Source organism: Nicotiana tomentosiformis, chromosome 3, assembly GCF_000390325.3.
Source record: "Nicotiana tomentosiformis chromosome 3, ASM39032v3, whole genome shotgun sequence".
NCBI classification, from domain to species: Eukaryota; Viridiplantae; Streptophyta; class Magnoliopsida; order Solanales; family Solanaceae; genus Nicotiana; species Nicotiana tomentosiformis.
This window is the reverse complement of record NC_090814.1, coordinates 115,278,983-115,304,131: the sequence shown is the minus strand read 5'-3', so window position 1 is coordinate 115,304,131 and position 25,149 is coordinate 115,278,983. Positions and strand designations below refer to the sequence as shown.

The 25,149-nt window shown below is 37.1% G+C and overlaps 1 protein-coding gene across 1 annotated transcript; it reads left to right on the top strand.

Moving 5' to 3' along the window:
• The first annotated feature begins 10,501 nt into the window (after window positions 1-10,501).
• On the top strand, window positions 10,502-12,542 carry LOC104101492 (dof zinc finger protein DOF5.6-like). Its single transcript, XM_009608946.4, has 2 exons — window positions 10,502-10,772; window positions 11,364-12,542. The coding sequence occupies exons 1-2, from the start codon at window positions 10,722-10,724 to the stop codon at window positions 12,297-12,299; spliced, it is 987 nt and encodes a 328-aa protein (XP_009607241.1). The 5' UTR covers window positions 10,502-10,721; the 3' UTR covers window positions 12,300-12,542.
• The last annotated feature ends 12,607 nt before the right edge of the window (window positions 12,543-25,149 follow it).

Genomic DNA, 25,149 nt, shown 5'->3' with positions numbered 1-25,149 from the left:
GTCCTAGCTTTCCTTCGTTCGGGTTTCGGGTATTGAGGATGACTTTTCTTAGCACTAAGTCCCCGGGCTTGAAATGGCGGAGCTTGGTTCTTCGATTATAGTATCTTTCGATTCGTTGCTTTTGGGCGACCAATTGGACGAGAGCAGCTTCTCCTTTTTCGTCCGATAATTTGAGGCTAGTGTTCATAGCCTCGTTATTTTGCAGTTCTGTTTTGTATTGAAATCTGGCACTGGGTTCGCCGACTTCGACGGGTATCAAGGCTTTGGACCCATATACTAAGGAGAACGGGGTTGCCTCTGTACTAGATTTTGACGTTGTTCGATATGCCCAAAGGACTTCGGGTAGAATTTCTCTCCATTTTCCTTTAGCGTCGTTTAGCCTCTTCTTTAGGTTTTGAATGATAGTTTTGTTCGTTGATTCAGTTTGTCCGTTCCCACTAGGGTGATGTGGTGTTGATAATATCCTTCTTATTTTGTGATCTTCGAAGAATTTCATCACTTTGTTGCCAACAAATTGTTTCCCATTGTCACACACTATTTCGGCGGGTATCCCGAATCGACATACGATATGATCCCAGATAAAGTCTATAACCTCTCTCTCTCTCTTACTTTCTCGAACTCCAGTGCTTCTACCCATTTAGAGAAATATTCAATCATAAATAAAATGAATTTAGCTTTACCTGAGGTCGATGGCAGAGGGCCGACGATATCCATTCCCCATTTCATGAATGGCCATGGGGATAGGACTGAGTGAAGTTGCTCCCTCGGTTGATGGATCATTGGTGCAAACCTTTGACATTTGTCACATTTTCGAACAAATTCCTTTGCATCTTTGCCCATATCGATCCAATAATACCCTGTCCTAATTATTTTTCGGACTAGTGGATCTGCACCGGAGTGATTCTCACAAGTGCCCTCGTGCACCTCACGTAGGATGTAATCGGTATCTCCTGGACCCAAGCATACTGCCAATGGTCCATTGAATGTCCTTTGGTATAGCATTCCATATGAAGCCAACGTGAATCGAACAGCTTTAGTCCGTAGGGCCCTTCAATCTTTAGGGTCCGATGGGAGCTTTCCGTTCTTTAAGTATTCAATATACTTATTTCTCCAATCCAGGTTAAGCTCGTAGAATTTATCTCGACATGACCTTCTTCGATCACGGATCTCGAGAGTTGAACAAAACTCCCCGAGCTCAAGTCACCTTCCTCGACCGATGAACCCAAATTCGCAAGTGCATCAGCCTCACTGTTTTGCTCTCGTGAAATATGCTGTAAAGTCCATTGTTTGAAATGGTGCAAAGTGACATGTAGTTTGTCCAAATACCTTTGTATTCTTTCTTCTCGAACTTCGAAGGTTTTGTTTACTTGACTTACCACCAGCAAAGAGTCACATTTGGCTTCAATGACTTCTGCTCCCAAGTTTTTAGCTAGCTCGAGACCTGCAATCATGGTCTCATACTCAGCCTCGTTGTTAGTCAACCTGGTAGTTTTAATAGATTGCCTAATAGTGTTGCCCGTGGGTGACTTTAAAACTATGCCTAGCCCGTACCCCTTCACATTCGAAGCCTCATCCGTAAAAAGGGTCCATACCCACGATGACGTACCCGATTTCAATAGGAGTTCTTTTTCGACTTCGGTTACGAGGGTTGGCATGAAATCGGCCATGAAGTCTACTAAAATATGAGGCTTGATGGCCGTACGGGGTTGATATTCGATATCGTACCCACTGAGTTCGATGACCCATTTGGCCAATAGGCCTGATAGCTCGGGCTTGTGCAAAATATTACGAAGCGGGTAAGTGGTTAATACGCATATGGGGTGACATTGAAAGTACGGTCTTAACTTTCTAGAGGCGCTTATCAGTGCAGGTGCCAATTTTTTTAGGTGCGGATATCTAGTTTCTGCTTCACCGAAGGTTCGACTTATATAATAAACTGGAGATTGCGTACCTTACTTTTCTCGAACTAGGACACCACTTACTGCGATTTTCGATACCACCAAGTACAAGCAAAGTTTTTCGTCTGTTTTTGGAATGTGGAGTAGTGGTGGGCTCGATAGATATCATTTTAGTTCCTCTAATTCATGTTGGCATTCCGGGGTCTAAAAGAAATCGTTCTTCTTTTTGAGTAGAGAAAAAAATTTGTGACTTCGATCTGATGATCTCGAAATGAATCGGCCTAAAGTTGCAATCCGTCCCGTTAGCCTTTGTACAGCTTTCACGCTGTCCACAATGGTGATGTCTTCGATGGCCTTGATTTTTTCGGGGTTAATCTCAATTCCCCGATTTGACACCATAAAGCCGAGGAACTTGCCTGAACCGACCCCGAAAGCACATTTTTTGGGGTTGAGTTTCATGTTGTATTTCCTTAAAATCTCGAACGTTTCCTGTAAATGAGTCAAATGGTCCTCTGCGCGTAGGGACTTAACTAGCATGTCATCAATATAAACTTCCATTGATTTACCTATTTGTTCTTTAAACATTTTATTTACTAGGCGTTGGTAAGTAGCCCCTGCATTTTTTTATCCCGAAGGGCATTGTATTATAACAATATGTTCTATATTTGGTGATAAATAAAGTTTTTTCCTGGTCCTCCGGGTTCATCTGGATTTGATTATACCCGGAATAGGCATCAAGAAAAGTGAGGATCTCGTGTCCGACCGTGGCGTCGATCATGCGATTGATGTTGGGCAGCGGAAAGGAATCTTTGGGGCATCCTTTGTTCAAATCCTTATAGTCCACGCACATTCTAAGTTTGTTCTCTTTCTTAGGCACTACAACTACATTGGCTAACCATTCAGGATATTTCACCTCCCGAATGGACCCTATATTGAGAAGTTTGGTTACCTCGTTCTTTATGAATGCGTGCTTTTCCTCGGACTGGGGTCTTCTCTTTTGCTTCACCGGTCTGAACCTAGGGTCCAAGCTTAGCCGATGCGTCGTTATTTTCGGTGGGATCCCTATTATATCTAAATAGAACCAGGCAAAGCAATTAATGTTATCGATAAGAAATTGAATAAGTTTCTTCCTGATTTCGGGGCTCAACCCCGTTCCTAGGTATACCTTCCGTTCGGGCCAGTGCTCGATTAGTGTGACTTGCTCCAGTTCCTCAATCGTTGATTTGGTGGTGTCGGAGTCATCGGGAATCACGAAGGATCGAGGGATCCTATGATCATCATCTTCTTCGATCTTCTGGTTATCTGGTTGGGTCAAATCCGATGTCTATGATTGCTATTTGGTATCTCGTTCCCCTTTTGAGCCCGATCCCTTTATTGGTTTCCCTTCCTCGACGACGAACATTTCTCTTGCGGCTGGTTGTTCTCCGTACACTGTTTCGACCCCTCTCGATGTTGGGAATTTGAGGATCTAGTGTAGGGTCGAAGGTTCAGCTCTCATGTTGTGGATCCATGGCCTCCCGAAAAGGGCATTGTATCTCATGTCGCCTTCGATCACGTGGAACTTCATTTCCTGGATGGTTCCGGCCACGTTTATTGGTAGAATTATCTCACCTTTGGTGGTTTCACATGCCATATTGAATTCATTTACAACCAGGGTTGCGGGTACGATCTGGTCCTCCAAGCCGAGCTGTTCTACGACCTTCAAGCTGATGATGTTGGCCGAGCTACCTGGATCAATCAACACACGCTTAACTTTAGTTTTATTCATGAGTACGAATATTACCAGTGCATCGTTATGAGGTTGTATGATTCCTTCTGCATCTTCATCATTGAAGGACAAAGTTCCTATGGGTGTGTAATCTTGAGTTCAAGATCATTTTTCTCTCACAATCGATGTCTTAGTGCATTTAAGCACTGGTCCCTGGGGGATATTGGCATCGCCGATGATCATGTGAATGACGTGTTGTGGTTCTTCTTGTTTGATTTGCTTGCCAAAATCCCTATTTTTAAAATGGTTCTTCTCCTTATTGCTAAACAATTCTCGAAGGTGCTCTTTGTTGAATAACCGGGCTACTTCCTCTCTTAGTTGCCTGCAATCTTCCGTTCTGTGGCCATGGGTGCCATGATATTCGTACATTTGATTGGGATTCCTCTGGGCAGGATCGGTCTGCATGGGTCGAGACCATTTAGTATCTTTGATGCGTCCGATAGCCGAAATGATGGCAGATGCATCAATGCTGAAGTTATATTCCGATAGTCGAGGTGCTTCCTTAGATCCGGCAGGCCTATCGAACCTACTTCTGTTCATTAGCCCCCGGGACCCTTGACCTCGATCACTTCTTTTATTATTTTGCCCAAGGTTATGTCTCGATTCACTGACTCTGTGGCTTCCATTGTACGGTTGGTATCGATCCCCGATCGGACCTCGTTCTCGATTAGTATCCCTTCGAACAGCGGGTTCAGACCCCAATTGATCATCTTCGACCCTAATTTTTGATTGGTACCGATTATGCACGTCGGCCCACGTGATGGCTGGGTATTCGATCAGGTTATGCTTTAATCGCTGTGAAGCCGTCGAACTTCATTCGTTCAAACCTTGAGTGAAAGCCTGAATAACCCAATCGTACGTGACTGGTGGTAAGTCCATTCGTTCCATTTGAAAATGAGATACGAACTCCCTCAGCATCTCGTTATCCTTTTGTCTTACCTTGAAGAGGTCTGATTTCCTTGTTGTGACTTTTATGGCGCCGGCATGTGCTTTCACAAAAGAATCTGCTAACATGGCGAACGAGTCGATGGAATTTGGTAGTAGGTTGTGATACCAAATCATTGCTCCCTTCGAGAGGGTCTCTCCGAATTTTTTCAACAACACAGATTTGATTTCATCGTCTTCTAAATCATTGCCCTTGATGGCACATGTGTAAGAAGTGACGTGCTCGTTGGGATCGGTCGTTCCGTTATATTTGGGAATTTCAGGCATACGAAATTTTTTGGGGATTGGTTTCGGGACTGTACTCAAGGGAAAAGGTTTTTGCACGAATTTTTTCGAATCCAACCCTTTTCTCATTGGTGGAGCTCCCGGGATCTGATCGGCCCTAGAGTTATAAGTTTCTACTTTTTTATCGTTAGTTTCGACTCACTTTGTGAGTTCCTCGAGCAATTTAGCAATTTCGGGAGTAGTCCCCGATTCTTGCTCATTTGACTTCACTATGGCTGGCCCCGTTATGTGGGTGATTTCTCGAGGAGGACTGGGCTCTGGCCTGCTCTGTAGCTGAGTTTGGCTCTGCAACTGAGCTATTGCTGCTTGTTGGGCTTGCAACATTTCAAAAATCATACGCAAGCTAACATCGTTTTCCTCGGCGTTATGGGTATCTCGAGCTGCAGACCGAGTACCACCATGGATGTTATTCTCAGGTTCAGCATGTAGGTTCGCCTCAATGGCTATATGCGAATTAATATCTATTGGCGCTCCGATTCGAGCGCCAACGGCGTTTACAAGTGGTTTTTCAGTACTGGGTGTCAAGTTGTTGTTTCGTCTTGAAGGCCAGCTCCATTGTCGATTGGTGAAGCCATTTGATTGGTGGTTAGTCGTAGCTAATCCGAAATTCAAGATATTTTTGGAAATAAGCGCAAAACACAATGGCGTATTTTTTCAGATTCGTATCAAATAACTCCTGTTATCCTTAGCCTCACGGTGGGCGCCAAACTGTTTACCCAAAAAATAGATAGAGTTGAATTTATATGTAGTTCTAAGGATATGTGATATAGCTTAATACAAATCGTAAGGATAAAAGAAAATATCAAATATGGACCGCAGAGAATGTAAAATAAATAAAGTTGTAAAGAAGATTATTTTTAGGACTAAGTAAGATGGATCAGTTTTTTTAGACTTAAAAGAGTAACTTTTGAATATAAGAGGATATGGTACTTGAATTACAATGTGAGCTCTATCCGAAAACTACCCATTACAGAAATGATAACCCTCTACCTTTATAGTAGAGGGATCTTACTTTAAATATAATTAAAAATACTTAGTGGGAAGTCCATGATAAATCAACTTTTTCACAATTTCTGCCAAGATTCTCTCCTCTAGTGGGATTGCAACGACTTTTGTCTGTGAGCTCGATATTGACCCGAGCTCTCGATTTTGGCTTGAGCTCGATCCAGACTCGAGCTCTCGATCTTGGCTTAAGCTCGATTCTGACTCGGACTCTTGAATTGATTCAGAGTCAATGTTGGTCGGTCTCTGGATCATAAACTTGATAGCTTTACTTTGCATCATAGTTCGATTTGGATTCGAGCTTGATAATGATATCGAACTCGACATTGATCGGCCCCTCGGGTTCGAAGCTTGTTTGTACCATCTTCGGAACCCATCTCGAAGTCTCACTTCGATCGCTTATCTTTCGAACTCGATCAGACGTACGAAGGTCGGAATCTATTTCGACCATATACATCAATGGCTATTACCATGGGAGATGAAATCTTGGGTGTTGCCTATTATCCTTTACATTAATGTTTTGGGATAACAATCAAGGGTAGACAACTAGGGGTCCTATGTAAACTCCCATCTTATATATGTGAAATGCTTCAACAATCAAGAGTACATGATTTTGTTTTGTTTCTTCTTGTTCTTGCGCACTTTGGAGAAAACAAGGGAAAGAAAATTTTGCGAAAAGAAGCAGAAAAAAAAGTCATTAACTAAATTAATGATTGGGTCTGAATTCAGAAAATAAATGGTCCTAGTCAGTAGTCACTGGTTAGTAATTCATGAAATTAGAATCATGAATGCTACTATATGATTATTTGTTTTCGCGGTCGCTTCTATTTTCGATATTTCCTCGGGGAATGGGATAGCAATTTGAATCCAATGATTGATATTGAAAATAAAAGATCATTGTCGTTACCAAAAACTGTCAGTTTTGCACAGCCATTCCCCCCCCCCCCCCTCCCTTTTTTAATCAACTTTATGATGATTTCCTTTTGTACTTTGAACCTTGTTAAGCATTCGAGGCGTGTCTCTGACGTTATCTAGCGATGGCTAATTTATCCTTTTTAAGTTTTACCTTTGGTCCTCTCTGCTTAGGCAGTAGGGTTTTAGCGACCCACCTCGTGTTTTATAATGCTGGATTTTCTTTTACTTTTTCCTTCCAAAACTTAAGGGAAATTTGATCAGTAAAGTGAGAAAACCCTTCTAAGAATTTGACCGTATCTTATCGATTTCTCTTTCATTTTTCTTTTTCCTTTTAATACAAAGTTATGATGAATGCTATCCAGCGAAAAGCATGAGAAAGGTTAAACAAAAGAAAATAATATTTTTCAAGTTGAGGAAAATGATGTTTTTTCTCTCTTTTTGTTATTCGGCAGAAGAAGAAAGTTATATTGATATATTCCTCTTTTTCCTCCGGTAAATAATTAATTTAAAAAGATGAATAAATGGCTTAGCTTTTCAACCACTCCTGTTTCCAAATTTTTATTCCTACTAATGTCCCAGGGATAAAGTGCATTCTGGCCCTATATCAGTTATACACTTATTTTCCCAAGTTTTTCAATCAAGTAACTTTAGTATTTAGGCTTTAGTTGTTAAACTACACCTATGTAGGCTATGGTTATAGGTACTGTAGTTTGATTTACTTAAATTTAAACTAATGTGTATAATAGTATTGGAGAAAACAATCATTCAATATCCTATTTACATAATGTATAGTATAATTTTGTATTGTATTGTACTGTATCGTTTTGATGTATTCAATATTTGAGTAAATTATATTGTTTGTCGTCGTTTCATAATGTCATGAAGAATAAACTTGCAATATTATAAAGAAAAAGTAAGGTACGAGATAAAATTGTTATATAAGAAGGTAGGGTAAAAGATAAAATATGATTATTTAATAATAAGGAAGGGCAAGATGAGATGAAAAAAATTAGGAAACGACGCGGTCACACCAAATCGGTCGTTCCATAAAGTGACACTTTTCACCGTTACGTAACGACGGATATAACGATACGAAATAATAAAATTTAAGTAACAATCACATAAACATTGTATTTAAAGTATCAATATGATACAACACAACATGTAACAACCATCCAAACAAGCTGAAACAAGCTGTTAACAACTATTCATATGATATAACGATCGCTAACAAGCAAAATATACAATAAAAGTTATTTCGTCCATGCATATATAACTAATTAAAAAAATCACTTTGTTTCATTTGCTTTCTCAATTACCAAAGACCCTTGTTAATTTTGCCTACCTGCGTAGGATTCGTTGGTCTCTCCCACTTAGATTCTGAATGTTTCAATGGTTCCCTAATACAACAATTATGGTGAATTCGAGCTTATTTATCTTGTCCTTCTATGTTTATTTTCTTTATAACATTGACGTTGAAAATAACAAAATGTTAAGTTGATATGTACGACAATAGCTATTCTTTGACTTCATTTTATCTTCAGATTATTGTCTATAAGGATTGTTACACAAATAGTCTTTCAGATTTAATGTTTACTTTTTTTAGCCGATATACATAAATTATACATTAATTTTATATATATATATATATATATATATATATATATATATATATATATATATATATATATATATATATATATATATAATATATATCCGTCGACTATTTTAAGTTTAAGAGATTAGGTGAACGACTATTTGGGTTAAATTTTCTTGTCTATATCTAGTTTCAACTTGAAAATAGTCCGTAGAGATATACTATTGTTATAGCATATGTTAACCGACTTGCCACTAATTTAATATCGAGAGGCGAACCTAAAATTTGAATATTAGAGAAATACTTTTGAATTCAATCAAAATTTGCTCGTGTTTAGGGTGCTCACTACTAATATATCACTTTCTTTTATATATATATATATATATATATATATATATATATATATATATATATAATTTATCAAACTTTACGGGTGACAGCCCTCTCGGTATATCCAGGGGCGGCCCAACCCTAAAGCAGCAAGTGAAACACTTGCTTTAGGCCCCAAAAATTTAAAGGCCCCAAAATTATTAGTATTCTTTATATATAGTAGTATATTATTTATATAATTATCTTTTATTATTGATAAATTTATTTCTTTATTGTCATATTAATTTTTAATAATTCGATTTCTTCCTCTAATTAATATAACTAAAATAATTTTCTGTCAATCTTATTTTACTTTATTACTTAATTATATTTCTCTATTCATTAGTTGGTCACGTAACTATTTCTAATAATCTAACTTATTATTTATTTTTCTTACATAAATTATACTCTCTCCGTCCCAATTTATATAAAAGTATTTGACTGGACATGGATTTTATGAAATAAAGAAAAACTTTTGAAACTTGTAATCTTAAATAAATCATAGAAGTTTTTGGGCTAGAAATCATCTCAATAATGGTAAAAAAAAAATCTAAAGTTGAATTGTTACCAAATATAAAAAGGGACTTACTAAAAAAAAGGAGTCACTTATGTTTTCTGGATTCTCCCATTTCAGTTGTGATGCAATCAACGTTAAATTCATTTAATTTTCTGTATTTTATAAAACTAAGTTCTCATTTTTTTTTAATTATACATCCTCACTTGTCTAATTTTTTAAAAAATAATGTTCATTATATATATATATTAAGGCCTCTTATTAAGATTTTGCTTTAGACCTCCGACGAGGTTGGGCCGCCCCCGGATATATCATAAGTCCGCCGGTAATATCGTTCACATATTTTGACGAAGATAGTTTAATTTACCCAAATATAGATCTAATGAGACTACACATGGTCAGCAGAAGAGTAGCCACGTCATAGGAGAATTTATACCTTGCTTGTAAGAAGCGAAGAAGAGGGGTTCATAATGTCCTTCCACTGGACCCCACAGTCTAATCGGGTCCACAAATGGAGTGCTCTTTCGGTTTATCAGCTCATTTGTTGTGCCCCAGGCTCCTACTAATTGGGCCCACCTAGTGCTTTATCGACGACCCAAATATTCTCACTAAGTAGTTGTCACGTCAGACATAGACTACTCTGAATTCGACGCTGTTATCTCTGACGTAAAGAATCGTATCAGAATCATCGGTTCACATTCCCACAACTGAATATCGCAGCCGTCCAGCCCCAACCATTGCAGTCAAGCTGAGCTACTGTGGGTCATGGTTGAGCTATTGTGAGAGTTTCAACTATGTATATTAATTAGGACATTAGTCATATATTAAAAGTATTACTTAAATTTACTTTCTACTGAAACTTTTTCCTCGTTAATTTGTTATAAAAGATAATCTCTCTCTAAGTTTAAAAATAATACTTACTATAATTTGTATCACAAAATTCAAAAGTCTTTTATTCTTTTTTAAATTTTACGCCCAAATAAATAAGTTCTCATAAATTTCGATAGATAACATAACTTTTTTAAAATATAAATGTCATATTACAATAGATAACATATCTGTTCTTTAATATAAATTTCATATATTAAGTAGATTTACTTATAGTTATATTTCTTTGACCTAAAAAAGTAAAATATTTCTTACACACCAGGCCCCACGGCTGCCTTTTTCTTCCTTCTTATTTACATGCTCAGCACCCATTTCCATTCAACTGCATATCATACACCCACAAAGCATATCAATCTTCTATCTCACTATCCCTTTGGATTTATCAGTTAATACTAATGTCTTCCTCCTCCCCTCTATCTACTAGTAATAAGAATATTTAGAGAGTTCACGGAGTCACATAACTACAAAATTTCTCAGGGAAGAAGGTACTGAGGCAATGGTGTACTGCAGTTGAAAAGAGTGTGCCACAGTAACTAATTAATGGGGATTTCTTCTCTACAAGTTTGCATGGATTCCTCTGACTGGTTACAGGTCTGAATTTTGAATGCCATGCATAATATATTTTCTTAAATGTTTTATATACTCTATACCTTCCATGTCTCTTACCAGCAGTACGGCAGCACATATTATAAATTTCATTGTCTTCACACTTTTACACTATTTTCTTCAAAGTCTATAGACTAGCACTTTTGCAGTGCAAAAAGAATGTGAAACTCTGTATTCGCACTTGCCTCTAGTGTCTTTAGTCTTAATTTGAACATCGATCCAAAATGAGAAAGATATACCAGATAGAAACTGAAAATGGAGAAGCCAAAAATTTGCATTATTCTAGCTTTTTATGGCATTAGTACAAGTGCATAACTTCAGAAATAAAAATTGAAAGAAAAAAAAATCATCGACACTGACTAGATTTTATGTGAAAGAATAGTAGCTACCACTACCAGTCAAGTCCTAAACAATCAACATATCATTCTGCAGACATTCCCTGTAGTTTCTTGGGAAATACACAAGACTCTAGCATTGTAGTATAGCTAATTAGTGCATTTTTTAAATAGACAACAAAAGAATGTTAGTAGATCTGATAGTCTGACTGCTTTACTTCTTTTACATGCATACTGTCAGGGCACAATTCACGAGGAGGGTGCAGCAGGTATAGATTCTTCTTCATTGCCAATATCAGAGGACATTCTCACATGCTCAAGGCCATTAATAGTAGAAAGAAGACTAAGACCCCCACACGACTATTCTATCAAATGCCCTCGCTGCGACTCTACCCACACCAAATTCTGTTACTACAACAATTACAGCCTTTCTCAGCCTCGCTACTTTTGCAAGACTTGCCGTAGGTACTGGACTAAAGGTGGTACTTTAAGAAACATCCCTGTTGGTGGTGGTTGTCGCAAAAACAAAAAAGTCTCCTCCAAAAAATCCAATATTGAAACAGCTAATAACCAAAATTCATCTATTAGTAATAATAACCCTACTGATCTTCAGCTTTCATTCCCAGATCAAATGCCGCCCTTTTCTCATCATCACTTCATGAGTAGTAACAACTTTGGTCAAGGTAATAATTTCATGCTTGAAAATCCAACCGCAATTGATTTTATGGAAAGCAAGTACGAAGCTTTAGTGGGGTGTACTACTTCTAGAAACCAAGATTTTCTTGGGAATGGCAATGTTGGAATGATTAGTAGTCCTACTGGATTTGGTCATGAAATTAATAGTCACGGAAATATTATTGCACCAAATTTTGCATTTGGAATGACGACTATGGATGCTGGGAACAATTTTGGAATAACCGTAATGGATTCTTCTCATCATCATCAGAGGCTAATGCTGCCTAATTATGAAAATAATCAACATGAGGAACAGATTATTAATGCAGTTGACGTGAAGCCAAATCCCAAGATTTTGTCATTGGAATGGCATGACCAAGTCCAAGGCTGCTCTGATACTGGAAAAGAGTCATTTGGCTATTATTCTAGTGTTGGCGGGCTAGGATCTTGGACTGGATTAATGAATGGTTATGGATCATCAGCAACAAACCCTTTAGTCTAAAAACCAAATGAATTCACTTTAATTAGTGACTACTTGTGAATTAGGGTTTCATCGATTAATTATGCCCTGTGGTATCGTGAAGTATTACTATTTGAGCATCTAATTAGTGTGAAAGGCGTTTGCTATCTCAGCTTTTCCCAATGCGAGGGACTTTTCGGACTTCAATTAACGTAATTAACAAGCTGAGTATGAACGGGATAATATTGTAAGAGTCCAGATTATAATTACTCCGACTTTCTTTTAGCTATTCTTCTTACGTTATTCGTATTTTTTTATTTTACGAAAATAGTTTAATATAGTACTCCATTTCTTCAATGTATATGATTTAAGTTTGATTTTTTCGGAGCTTGCATAATGAACATTTGCATAAATTTTATATTGACTTTTAATAGTATTAAATAACGGTTGGAATTATATGAAGAATTTGAAGACGCTACATACGTTAAAATTTTACTTTTTATATAAGAAAATTAAAGGATAGCAACTTTGAAAATGGCATCCTGGTTGGTGGGTGGGGGGTGGGGGGTGTTATGATAGCTAAGTAGCTTAGCACACCTTTTTAGTTATTTATGAAAGGAATATAATTTCCTCTTCCTTTTCTGACGTCTCTTTGTTTGGTGAACCAATTATATAATTTTTATTCTTGCCAAATATAATGCTTGGATATCGGTTATCACAGTGGCCTCGCCAACCTTTGAATTTCCAAATCCCAATATAGGCATATTATTTTCTTTCGTTCGCTTTAATCATTCATGCTATGCAGTAGGCTCACTAAAAGTGGTAAAAACTTCCAATCAAAATGTTTTCCATATCTAAAACTGTAATCAAGATCTTTGATTAAGAATAAATAGATCTTAGACTATCCTATCACACATCTCGATGATAATGTGCATAGCAATTTCACAACAAAAAAAGAAAAAGAAAAATGAACATGGGAAATATTTAGTGTCTACATGAAACATTGCTTATTAAAGCTATTTATTGATGTCGTTTTCGATATGTTCATTTGCCTGCTAGTGATCTCATCGTTTATATACAAATCAAAATGACGTGTGTTATAATCAATAATCCTATCATCGTGCTTAATCTAACTATAAAGGACTTTTCTTAGGAATGTGATGTTAATCCTTGAGATTTCTAATGAGTGATTTATAGATCATAACATAAAAAACACTAGTTTCCTCAACTTTTAAGTTACCAAATTATATTAAATTATTTTATCTTATCTTATCTTTTCATTCTCATTTTTTTATAAATTATTTCTCATTTGATTGGACTATTTTAGATCTATTTGTATTACTTTATATTTAACATTGTATTGATAAACATTTAGTATTCTTAAAGCTTGACATGTATATAACTATTTACTAGTATCTATGAACGTGCGTTGCACGTTAATAATGACACGTGATAGTTTGAATATTTATTTATATGAAGGAAAGATAAAATATAATTAATGAGAGAAATTTTATGTATAATAATACAATAATTATCTAAATACCGATAAATATTATTACATTAGCATAATACGGGAATTCAAAAAGAAAGGACATCATTAGAACTTACACAAATGATCAATTTAGGCATATTAGTTAGATAATTACGTATTATAGTTTAAAAATATTTAATGTGATGGTATCTTACCGAACACTTCTTTGTAGATGATGTTTTTTGTGTGTGTATATTTACTTCTAATGCTTTGGTTGCTCTGCCATAAGCAAAACTCTTGTTGCCGATATTGATATCCCTCTTGAAAGTACAACATATAGTTGTTCGTGCAAAAAAACTTACCACGGTAAATATAGTCTAATATTTAAGATTTTTGTCCTTGTGCTTTATTTATTATATATAATTGCAACGCATAAACATACTGAAAATTATTTCCATACAAACTTAAAAGGATATTCTTTAGTTTCGAAAGATAACGAAAGTTGAATTCAGAGATAAAAATATACTTAGAAGCATAAGACCAGCATCATCATGTTTGCATGTATGGCGTTATTGTCAAAACTTGTATATACCATCTGTGTGCTATTACATAAGCTAGTCGGCGGATCTAAGTTTTTCAGTAGCATGACATGCATATTTTTCTTCAAAATCAACCTATATATAATGGAAGATCAATTTAACTTATTCTGTTATATATACAGTGAGACTAACATACGTAAGAAATAATAAACTTGACAATAAACTGTAACGACCCGGCTGGTCGTTTTGAGTATTACAACCTTGTTCTCCCAATTACTGCTCAAATTATGCTTTACAATTGTTATGTGACTTGCAGGAGTGATTGGTTCGGGTCCGGTGAGGTTTTGGAATAAATTGGAACACTTAGTTCCAAGGTTTAAAACTTAAGTTGAAAAGGTTGATCGGATGTTGACTTATATATAAACGACCCTAGAATAGAGTTTTGATATTTTCAATAACTCTGTATGGTGATTTTAGACTTAGGAGTGTGTCCGAAAAATTATATGGAAGTCCGTAGTTAAATTAGATTTGAAATGCCTAAAATAGAAATTTAAGTTTGAAAGTTTGACTGGGGGGTTAAATTTTTGATATCGGAGTCGAAATCCGATTCTGGAAATTGGAATAGGTCTGTTATGTTATTTATGACTTGTGTGCAAAATTTGAGGTCAATCGGACTTGATTTGATAGGTTTCGGCATCGAATGTAAAAGTTGGAATTTCTTAGTTTCCTTAAGCTTGAATTTGGGTATGATTCGTGGTTTTAGTGTTGTTTGATATGATTTGAGGATTCGATTAAGTTCGTATGATATTTTAGGATTTGTTGGTATATTTGGTTGAGGTCCCGGGGGCCTCATGTGAGTTTTGGATGGTTAACGGACTAAATTTTGGACTTGGAAGAAATCTCGAAATTTTTGTCTTCTGATGCAATCGCACCTGCGGAATGTGGCTCATAGGTGCGAGCTCGCGGAAGTGAGCCTGGAATCGCAGAAGCGGGAAGTCTACAAAAGAGGACAGAATCTCGCAGAAGCGAGTCCGCAGAAGCGACACCATGGTCGCAGATGCTGAGGCAAGGGAGGCTGGGCAAAACCACAGAAGCGGACATTTTTCACAGAAGCGGGGGCAGTCGTAGAAAAGGTTGGTTTCTCGCACCTGCGATACCGCAAAAGCGGCTAAGTGAGTCACAGGTGCGGAACCCTTGGACAATATACATTTCGAAGGGGTCCCGAGTTTTGCCATTTTTGGACCTTCAAGCACGGTTTTGGGGGAGATTTTCATAGAGAATTCACGGAAAACTTGAGGTAAGCCACTTGTAATCATTTCTACTCTATAATATTGAATTATCATCGAATAATCCGACTAGATTACGTGTTTTAGAGGTGTAAATCAGGAATTTGAAACCTAAAAATTTGGAAATAAGATTTGATTATTTGGAGGTCGAGTTGATGTCGGAATTTGGTAAAATTTATATGGTTAGACTCGTGGTTGCACGAGCGTTCATATTTTGTAACTTTTGTCGGGGTTCCAAGATGTGGTCCCCACGGGCGATTTTTGAATTAAATTTTGGATTTTGTTGGAAAATTAGTATTTTCATAAGGAATTAATTCCAATCATTTGTATTGACTGAATCGAATTAATTATGACTAGATACGAGGCTTTAGGAGACCAATTCGTGAGGCAAAGGCATAGCGGAGTAAAGAATTACACGGTTTGAGGTAAGTAACACTTCTAAACTTGGTTCTGAGAGTATGAATCCCCGAATTTGGTGATATATAAATTGTTAGAAAGTGACGCACATCCTAAGTGATGAGCGTGTGGGCGTGCACCATAGAAATTGTGACTTAAATAAATTATGTGAAGTTGTAAATTTAAAGAATCATGTTATTATCCGAATATTCTCCACATGTTACGAAATTGAGCTGAGACTCTTATTAAAGATCATGTTTAGGCTACGTGCCGATATTTTGGGACCCCTAAGGTTGTGTTGCTGTTGAATTTAATTATTTTAAAAAATATATATATTTCATACTCAGTCATGTTCATCCACTGTGAGGATATTTGTGGAATCGGGACTGCCCGCCTGCAGTAGGAGATATTGGCTTTATATATATTATTATTATATAGAACGGGATTGCCCGCCTACAGTAGGCCTTATAGGATTTATTATTATATGGATCAGGGTTGCCCGCCTGCAGCAGGTCATGTAGGCTTATATCATGCTTGGGCTGAAGGAGCTCCTCCAGAGTCTGCACCCCCATAGTGAGCGTAGATGATTTATATATACGGGATGGACTTCCTAAGGCATGGACTTTCCTTACTTATTTATAAGTGTGATGATTTTTCCTGGACATGGATCTTGTCCGAAACATTTATATTTGGGGATAAATTACCCAAGGGTTGGATTGGCCTTATACGGTACTGAGTAACTGACTGTCTGATTGGCCTTTAGGGGATATATATATATATATATATATATATATATATATATATATATATATATACGGGATGGAATATCCCTGGGCTAGATTGGCCATAAAAAGTATTGAGTGACCGAGCGATTAGTGATCAGAAGTACACGAGGTTTTCCACTGAGATGTCATATCCCTCATATCATGCAGTATTGATATATCTTACTTGTATTGAGTTTAATTGTTGAACTTGAAAGCATTCGTACATTTCTGTACCATTTTTTATATACTGGACTGTACCTGCGTAGCTCGTCGTTACTTTCAGCCCAAAGGTTAGTCTTGTTACTTATTCAGTTGGTTGTACTCATACTACACTTTGCACCTCGTGTGTAGATCCAGGTGCTTTCGGACACGACGACTGCTAGATTTCAGAGTGCTATCAATTGGAGACTATCAAGGTAGCTGCCTGGTGTCCGCTGACCTTGACTTTCTTTCTTTCAGTTATTGTATTGTTCCATACTTTCGGACAGTATTTTTATCAGTCGGACTTTGTATTCATTTAGATGCTCATGTACTCACTGACACCTGGTTTTGAGAGTATTTTGTATCTGTAATTGTGAGGCTTTCTATTGAATTCAAGTATTAAGTTTTCAAACTTAAAAGATATTGTGTTTTATTTAGGTTGTCGGCTTGCCTAGTATTAATATAGGCGCCATCACGACATGTGAGATTTTGGGTCGTGATAAGTTGGTATCAGAGCCTAGGTTACATAGGTCTCACGAGTCATGAGCAGGTTTAGTAAGGTCTTGCGGATCGGTACGGAGACGTCTGTACTTGTCTTCGAGAGGCTACCGAACCCTTAGAAAATTTTTACTTTCTTATATTCTATCGTGCGAATTTGTTGATTCCGAAAACTAAATTTCTGTTATTCTATTCTCTCACACATGGTGAGGACACGTACTACCGGAACGAACGGTCAGCCCCAGTGCCACCAGTGCCACCAGTTAGGGCTGCGAGAGGCTAGGGTCGTGGTAGAGGCCGGGGCCGAGGTAGAGGTCGAGGTGTAGCTCGTACAGCAGTTGGAGCACCACCACCAATTGCTCCAGCTCAGGAGCAGATTCCAGACATAGCTTAGCTGACAGGACCAACTCACGCACCAATTTTTCCCATTTGAGGTCGAGGTGTAGCTCGTATTCATTTAGATGCTCATGTACTCAGTGACCCCTAGTTTTGGGAGTATTTTGTATCTGTAATTGTAAGGCTTTTTATTGAATTCAAGTATTATATTTTCAAACTTAAAAGATATTGTATTTTATTGAGGTTGTCGGCTTGCCTATTATTGAGATAGGTGCCATCACGACATGTGAGATTTTGGGTCGTGACATAAACCTGTATGGTAGAAGCCCATTTAGTGTTAAAGTATTTAAGTATTTTTTTTTTTTTTGAAATTATTATTGGTATCATCTTCTCCTGAGTCAAAAACTGAAAATATTTTATTTTTTACCATAAAATTTGCTATCAACCTTTTATTTAGTTGATCAACATATTTATCGGCTAGTTAAGATAGCTTTTAATTTCTATCATGCAATTTGCAAATTACGTTTTAATCTAATGATGTAATTATTTTCCTTGTTAAATGCACTATTATTACCATTGGGTTTGATAAGTGTTCTAGAATAACCAAATCATCTTTTATTGGATACTCTTCTTTGTTTCGGTCACGAAGAAAGAAGTCACTGAATATTGGATTTGTTCTTACTTCATTATCAATTGAATCTTTTTCATTTGAGGCCATAAGTATAATTTTGGCAAGCTAGCTTTTACGGTCTCTGCTTTCATCGATTTTGGAACTACTGGTGAAATCACCTCCCAAACAATTAATTTTCCACCAAATGATTCATTGATATCCAATATATCTCTAGAATTCCAAGCAATTGTTTCGATCGTTTGACATTTAGTCATAAACGCTTCATCCAATATTATCAATTTTGTTTTCCTTATAAATTTAGCATTGTTGCTCTGCTTTGATATATTTGTGATGGTTATTTTAGTTATTTTAAGAGGTATATCAAATCTAAAGTGTGTGGCCTCGTAATAAAATTATTGCTGGTACACCACTTGTTATTATTGCTAATAGTATCATGCCTCTTGATGTGACATTTTCAAGTAATGCATGACATAAAAATATTATTTCGATTCCGTAGGAGGCATCTGTCATGACCCAAAATTCAAAAAAGCTGTGATGGCGCCGGACACCACTGTCAGGCAAGCCAACCATAATCAATTAACTTAATTACCTATTTTACTATTTTTGAAATAAAAATTTCTTCAATGAAATAGTAAATATAAAACTCATAGAGTAAATGATAAATATTTTTAGCAACTAAATCCCAAAACCCAGTATCACAAGTGCATGAGAATTTACTAGAAAATTAAAAATAAAATACAGTATTTGTCCAGAATACAAATTAGACAGGAAAATATAATAACTCTGAAGGAGACTTTGTTAGCTGCGGATCGTAATATAGAATGCAGCTCACCTATGTCCCCACAATTACTAACCACACCTCTGCGCCCACAAGACCTCTATACATATATGTACATGCACAATAAAATATGCAGCAAGTGAAGTATGAGTACAAAAACAACGTGTACCCAGTAAGTATCAAGCCTAATCTCGAAGTGGTAGAGACGAGATAGCCGACTTTGACACTCACTATGGGTCAATAATAATAATTGAAATAAATTATAATTATTCAAATCAGCATGATTCACAGAGTTAACAATAATTTTATTCAATTAGCAGAAATAATAAAAATCTTTCAAATGCAACAATTTCCAATCTATTAACTAAATTCCTTCAATTCAAATAAATTTCCAAATTTATCAATTAGTCTCATTTACAGGAATAAGTATAATTCTTAACAAGAAGGAATAATAATTCATTAAATTCCAAAGATTTTCAATTTATCAATTAGCTTCACAAGCTGAAATAAACTATTAAGGTATCGTGTGATTATTATTATTAAGCACGATTTCTGTCGAGGACGTACGGCCCGATCCCGAGTGTCGTGTATTGAGTTTCTCTTTCTGACAAGAACCATTGCCTCATTATGGACCAAATAATGGTATTTGCTCTTTATTATACTTCATATAATCTGATCGCACTGATCCCGGATCCAATAACCTCGTCTCACTTAGTATAAGTTGCCCAGGCAATAAGCCACCTCAGGCATGACAAAAAGTCTCATATGACGCCACCATGAGCTAATAAGCTACGGACTCGATTGCGATACATAAGGAAAACAGACTATGGAAAGGATTACTCAACCCACGTGACTAATTAAACAACTGAAAAGGTGTCATGAACCTTCCTCAGAAAACGGGACACAAAACACACAAAATAGAATATAGGTGATTGTACTCGACATCACACTGTTGCGGCATTCAACCCGATCCACATATGATACCCGTGGAGGCGTGCAACCCGTTTCGCACAAAAAGAATCTATAAGAAAATACTTACCGAGCTAGAATGCTCATTACTTACAAAATATCCGAATATCGGACACAAGCACGCTCAGTGCATAATATCATCTCTGGAAGGACCGACAGCGCCATACGTTGCGAAACTCAAGCACAACTAAGGTGCGATATATGATCTGAATCTCGAGAGCCATCCTGCTCACATAACACCATCGCTATGCGGAACCTCAACACATAAGAAATTTATCAAGCCGTTTCGCAACTCACACAGCACAATATAGTATTACATGAAATAAACGATGACGAAATGACATCCAATGTCTGAATACTCCTCCATAGGGAGCGGTTATACTGAAATGAACGCATCCAACCTGATATAGAGCCCATATCCATATTCAAATCCATCCATAGACCTCAATCCGATTCTGATCGCATCGTACTAGGCTAATAACCTTTCAAGTATCCATAATAACCCTTTTTACCATAACATACAAGAATAGCCATCATAACAGGAACAATACTTCCACAGTCGACAACCAAACAAACCGAGCACCCTCCAGGCATAAATTCTCAAATCAGCGATATTACCACAATCTTCATACTTGGTTTCAATCTTCACTCAATCAAGTGACTACATGTCACTCTTACACAATCTTTTCGTGAGACACGCTCCCACGACCTTTCGCACCAGGTAACAAGGCTGCACATCCATGCTACCGGTTACACTAATATTGTAAAGCAAATCAAGAATCCACAAATCAATACACAAGGTCTCTTATACCTGACATCGACCTTAGATAATGCCAAAAATAATAACATCTTACTTTAAACATCTAAATCCCTTTCCTGCTCATCTGAGCTCATGACATCATGTCAACACCGAACCGAAATCTTAAATCCTCAACTTTCGAATCCCATGCTACTTAGTGCACTTAACCACGCCAATGCACAGGAGTACAAGAATTCCATCATAACTCCCGAACCACTAATAGGGTAAACACTTCATCATATAGAAACCTTCCTCTTAACGCATTTCAAGAGAACCATTGCAACACGTGACTGAATTCCCATATCCATAGAAAATACCGGCCACAAGTAGTGGTCTAAACAACCATAACTCTTCTGGGATCCCTGTACACATAACATGTCATAATACTTGAATTCCTCCAAATAAAATCAATTACGGCGGCCGTCAAGCCTCGCACGTACCGCCAAAAATCACATGCATAATTCAATGCGCTGAAGGAAGTGATCATTGCCATCATCGTGCCGATTCAACCATTGTTAGCCGATCCATTTTTTTCTCAATTTACTCTCAACTTGACTTAGAAATAATAATAGCTCCATTCATTACATCACGAACTCAAATCCGCACTCATCCCAAGTGACCTTATTTCTCGAGACCACGCTATTTGAAAACCCACTAATTATCTCATATCCCTTCTTGTGCACACTTTTTACATCTTCAACTGGTATACCCATTCTGATACTTCTTTTATTAATCCGAAGTTATTTTCTTCCATTTCTCTAATGCTACACCACAACCTGAAGATAACGTAGAGTACTCCAAGCCCCGTTTCATAATCTACTGCAAAAGCTCGATACTCAACCATACTATAGACTCGAGATCCTTAGACACCACACTTTAAATTTTTGAATCCACTAGGACCGTTATTGAGAGTCACTTGCTCTGACTTATTCCCATACATGATCAACTCCAAGGCCCTGCTAGCACATGGACACATTCTCAAAGAAATACCCGACTGTCTCACTTTCCCTGTGCATTACATCTACACGACGCATAAACTCTGAGTCTTCCCACAAACTTGAATATGAATTGATAAGGCCAAATATGGCACACATTCCCCAAATCCTTTGCTCAAATTACCACCGATGTTTTCTTTCCTTAGTCGTAATGACCCACCAATACACTGATAACCAGAAACCGCACAAGTTAACACTACGCAATCTAATCACAGACAGTGGGGCTCTCCCACTTAGCTTGAAGCTACAAATTACAAAATTCTAGAATCCACAAAGATTCTTTCTTCATCGTCGACATGATCCTGCATACGCAACTTGCCAAATTTCTCGAAATTCTTCTATTAACCTTTAATAAACACTCCGAACCACTAGCCACATTTACATATTAAATCTCTTACCGGGTAGCCAGTAAAATTCTTCGCAGAAGCTTTGTCAACACCACGCGACCGCTAACCTGCTCACATGAGATAGCCCACCTGTGGAAATTACATGCCGACATATTCCAACGTCTCTGCACTGAGTGCAATTACTATGAAATCAGTAGATCATCCTGAGTTCGAGCTCATTCACCAGCTGCACTAGTCCGTTCACTCCTCATGGAGGTCAACTAGAGGTGCGACGATACATTCCAATTCAAAGTCATGTTGTATCCAATCTTCCTCAATATAGCAACTAATATTACAACTTAAGTCCGTAGACCTAGTCACTGTCCATTCTACATCCCAAATCACTCCAAATGTTCCTCAAGATGTGTAATCATCCTACCACGTAACCTATGTGTTACCTTGCCACTCTCCCACTTTGGTCAATCATCTCCTTTAAGCAACTACTCTGCTTCTGTTTTCTTACACTTGGCCTTTTCAGAACCTAACCACCGCAAGGCACCTTCCACATGTCCTTCCTCATCCTTCGCTGCCCGGTTGTTGCCTTAACTCAAAATCCGTCTCTGTAGCACTTGAACCAATAGCTCGTCACCAGTTTTAAACCTTTATGATGATCATCCTTCTCGAGACATCAATACTAGAAACGCTGCTTCAATCCTGAATCACTGCATATCGCAATCTCTAATGACTGCTTCCCCTATACCAATTCCTAACACCCCGTCGTGAAGGCGAGTTGAAGAAAACCATAACACTGGCGAACCTTGATGCATTTTACAAGGCAACAACACCACATCAGAATTGAGAACTCTACCACACTCGAAAATATCAAGCTTCGTTACTCCATCAACCCCAAACCTGAACATTCATAGTCCAATTGACTTTTCTCTGCTGGAATTAAAATATGGAACCTCTGAATCATGTACTGAGAAAACCTTCTTTCAAGCCGTTTACTGCCCTGACACAGAGACAGGTATTCTACCATTATATAAACACTGTGCGATAACAACGCACGAATCGTCGTAACAATCAATGCCAAATTTCAAAACCTTAGGTAGTATTGATACTTAACTTGAAATGACATAGCGTCCTTCCGCAAGGCGACGACAATAGCCCAATTAATTACATAGGGAGAAGTATCCTGCACTACATCTGTAGTACCATTAAAAATTTCCTCGATCCTCAATGTATAACAAGCGCTTCACGTCGCATAAGATTGAATATGAAGGAAATGTAGTCATAAGCTTCAAAGGAATCGAATCACACGATGAGGAATCAAGAAGGGAAGTATTCCTAACAACCTTGTAGCCTCTCGAAGATAAGCACAGACGTCTTCGTACCGATCCGCAAGACTCTACTAGACTTGCTCATGACTCGTGAGACCTAAGTGAACCTAGTGCTCTGATACCATGTTGTCACGACCTAAAATCCAAAAGAAAGCCATGATGGCGCCGGACACCACTGTCAGGCAAGCCAACCATAATCAATTAACTTAATTACCTATTTTAGTATTTTTGAAATAAAAATTTCTTCAATGAAATAGTAAAGATAAAACTCATAGAGTAAATGATAAATATTTTTAGCAACTAAATTTTTAAATAATTCACAACCATTTCCAAAAACCGGTGTCACAAATGCATGAGCATTTACTAGGGAATTAAAAATAAAATACAGCATCTGTCCATAATACAAATTAGACAGGAAAATCTAATAACTCTGAAGGAGACTTTGTTAGCTGCAGATCGTAATATAGAATGCAGCTCACCTATGTCCCCACAATTATTAACCACACCTCTGCGCCCACAAGAACGCTATACATATATGTACATGCACAATAAAATGTGCAGCAAGTGCAGTATGAGTACGAAAATAATGTGTACCCAGTAAGTATCAAGCCTAATATCGAAGTGGTAGAGACGAGATAGCCGACTTTGACACTCACTATGGGTCAATAATAATAATTGGAATAAATTATAATTATTCAAATCAACATGATTCACAGAGTTAACAATAATTTTATTCAATTAGCAGAAATAATAAAAATCCTTCAAATGCAACAATTTTCAATCTATTAACTAAATTCCTTCAATTCAAATAAATTTTCAAATTTATCAATTAGTCTCATTTACAGGAATAACAATAATTCTGAACAAGCAAGAATAATAATTCATTAAATTCTAAAGAATTCTAATTTATCAATTAGCTTCACATGCTGAAATAAACTATTAAGGTATCGTGTGATTATCATTATTAAGCACGATTTCTGCCGATGACGTACGACCCGATCTAGAGTGTACACTACCGAGGGACGTGCGACATGATCCATAGATGCATCTATCCTGCCAAGGCGTTCGGCCTGCTCCACAAGAAAGGAGGACATTTTCTTATGTACCTCCGGGAAGAGAGTATATTTATTAAAGATAAATTCGGGAAGAAGAATAATTTCTTTTAGCAATTAATTAATTTAAACAGAAAATCAAGCATATGAGATTTTCATCCTTTAATATCTTTATCTGACAATTCACAATATATTCATATATATCAATTAATATTAATTAAATAAAGAATACAATGTACACATATAATGCATACTTTGAGTCCTAAACTACCCGGACTTTAGCATTAATAGTAGCTACGCACGGACTCTCGTCACCTCGTGTGTACGTAGCCCCCGCAATTAGCAATAATTATTCAATTTAATCCCTATGGGGTAATTTTCCCCTCACAAGATTAGACAAGAGACGTATCTCGTCTCAAAGTCCACTTTCCGATTACCACGTCGCATTGAATTCTCGATTCGACGCTGAAAATCTAAAACTATCCAAATATTATACAAAATAATTAATATA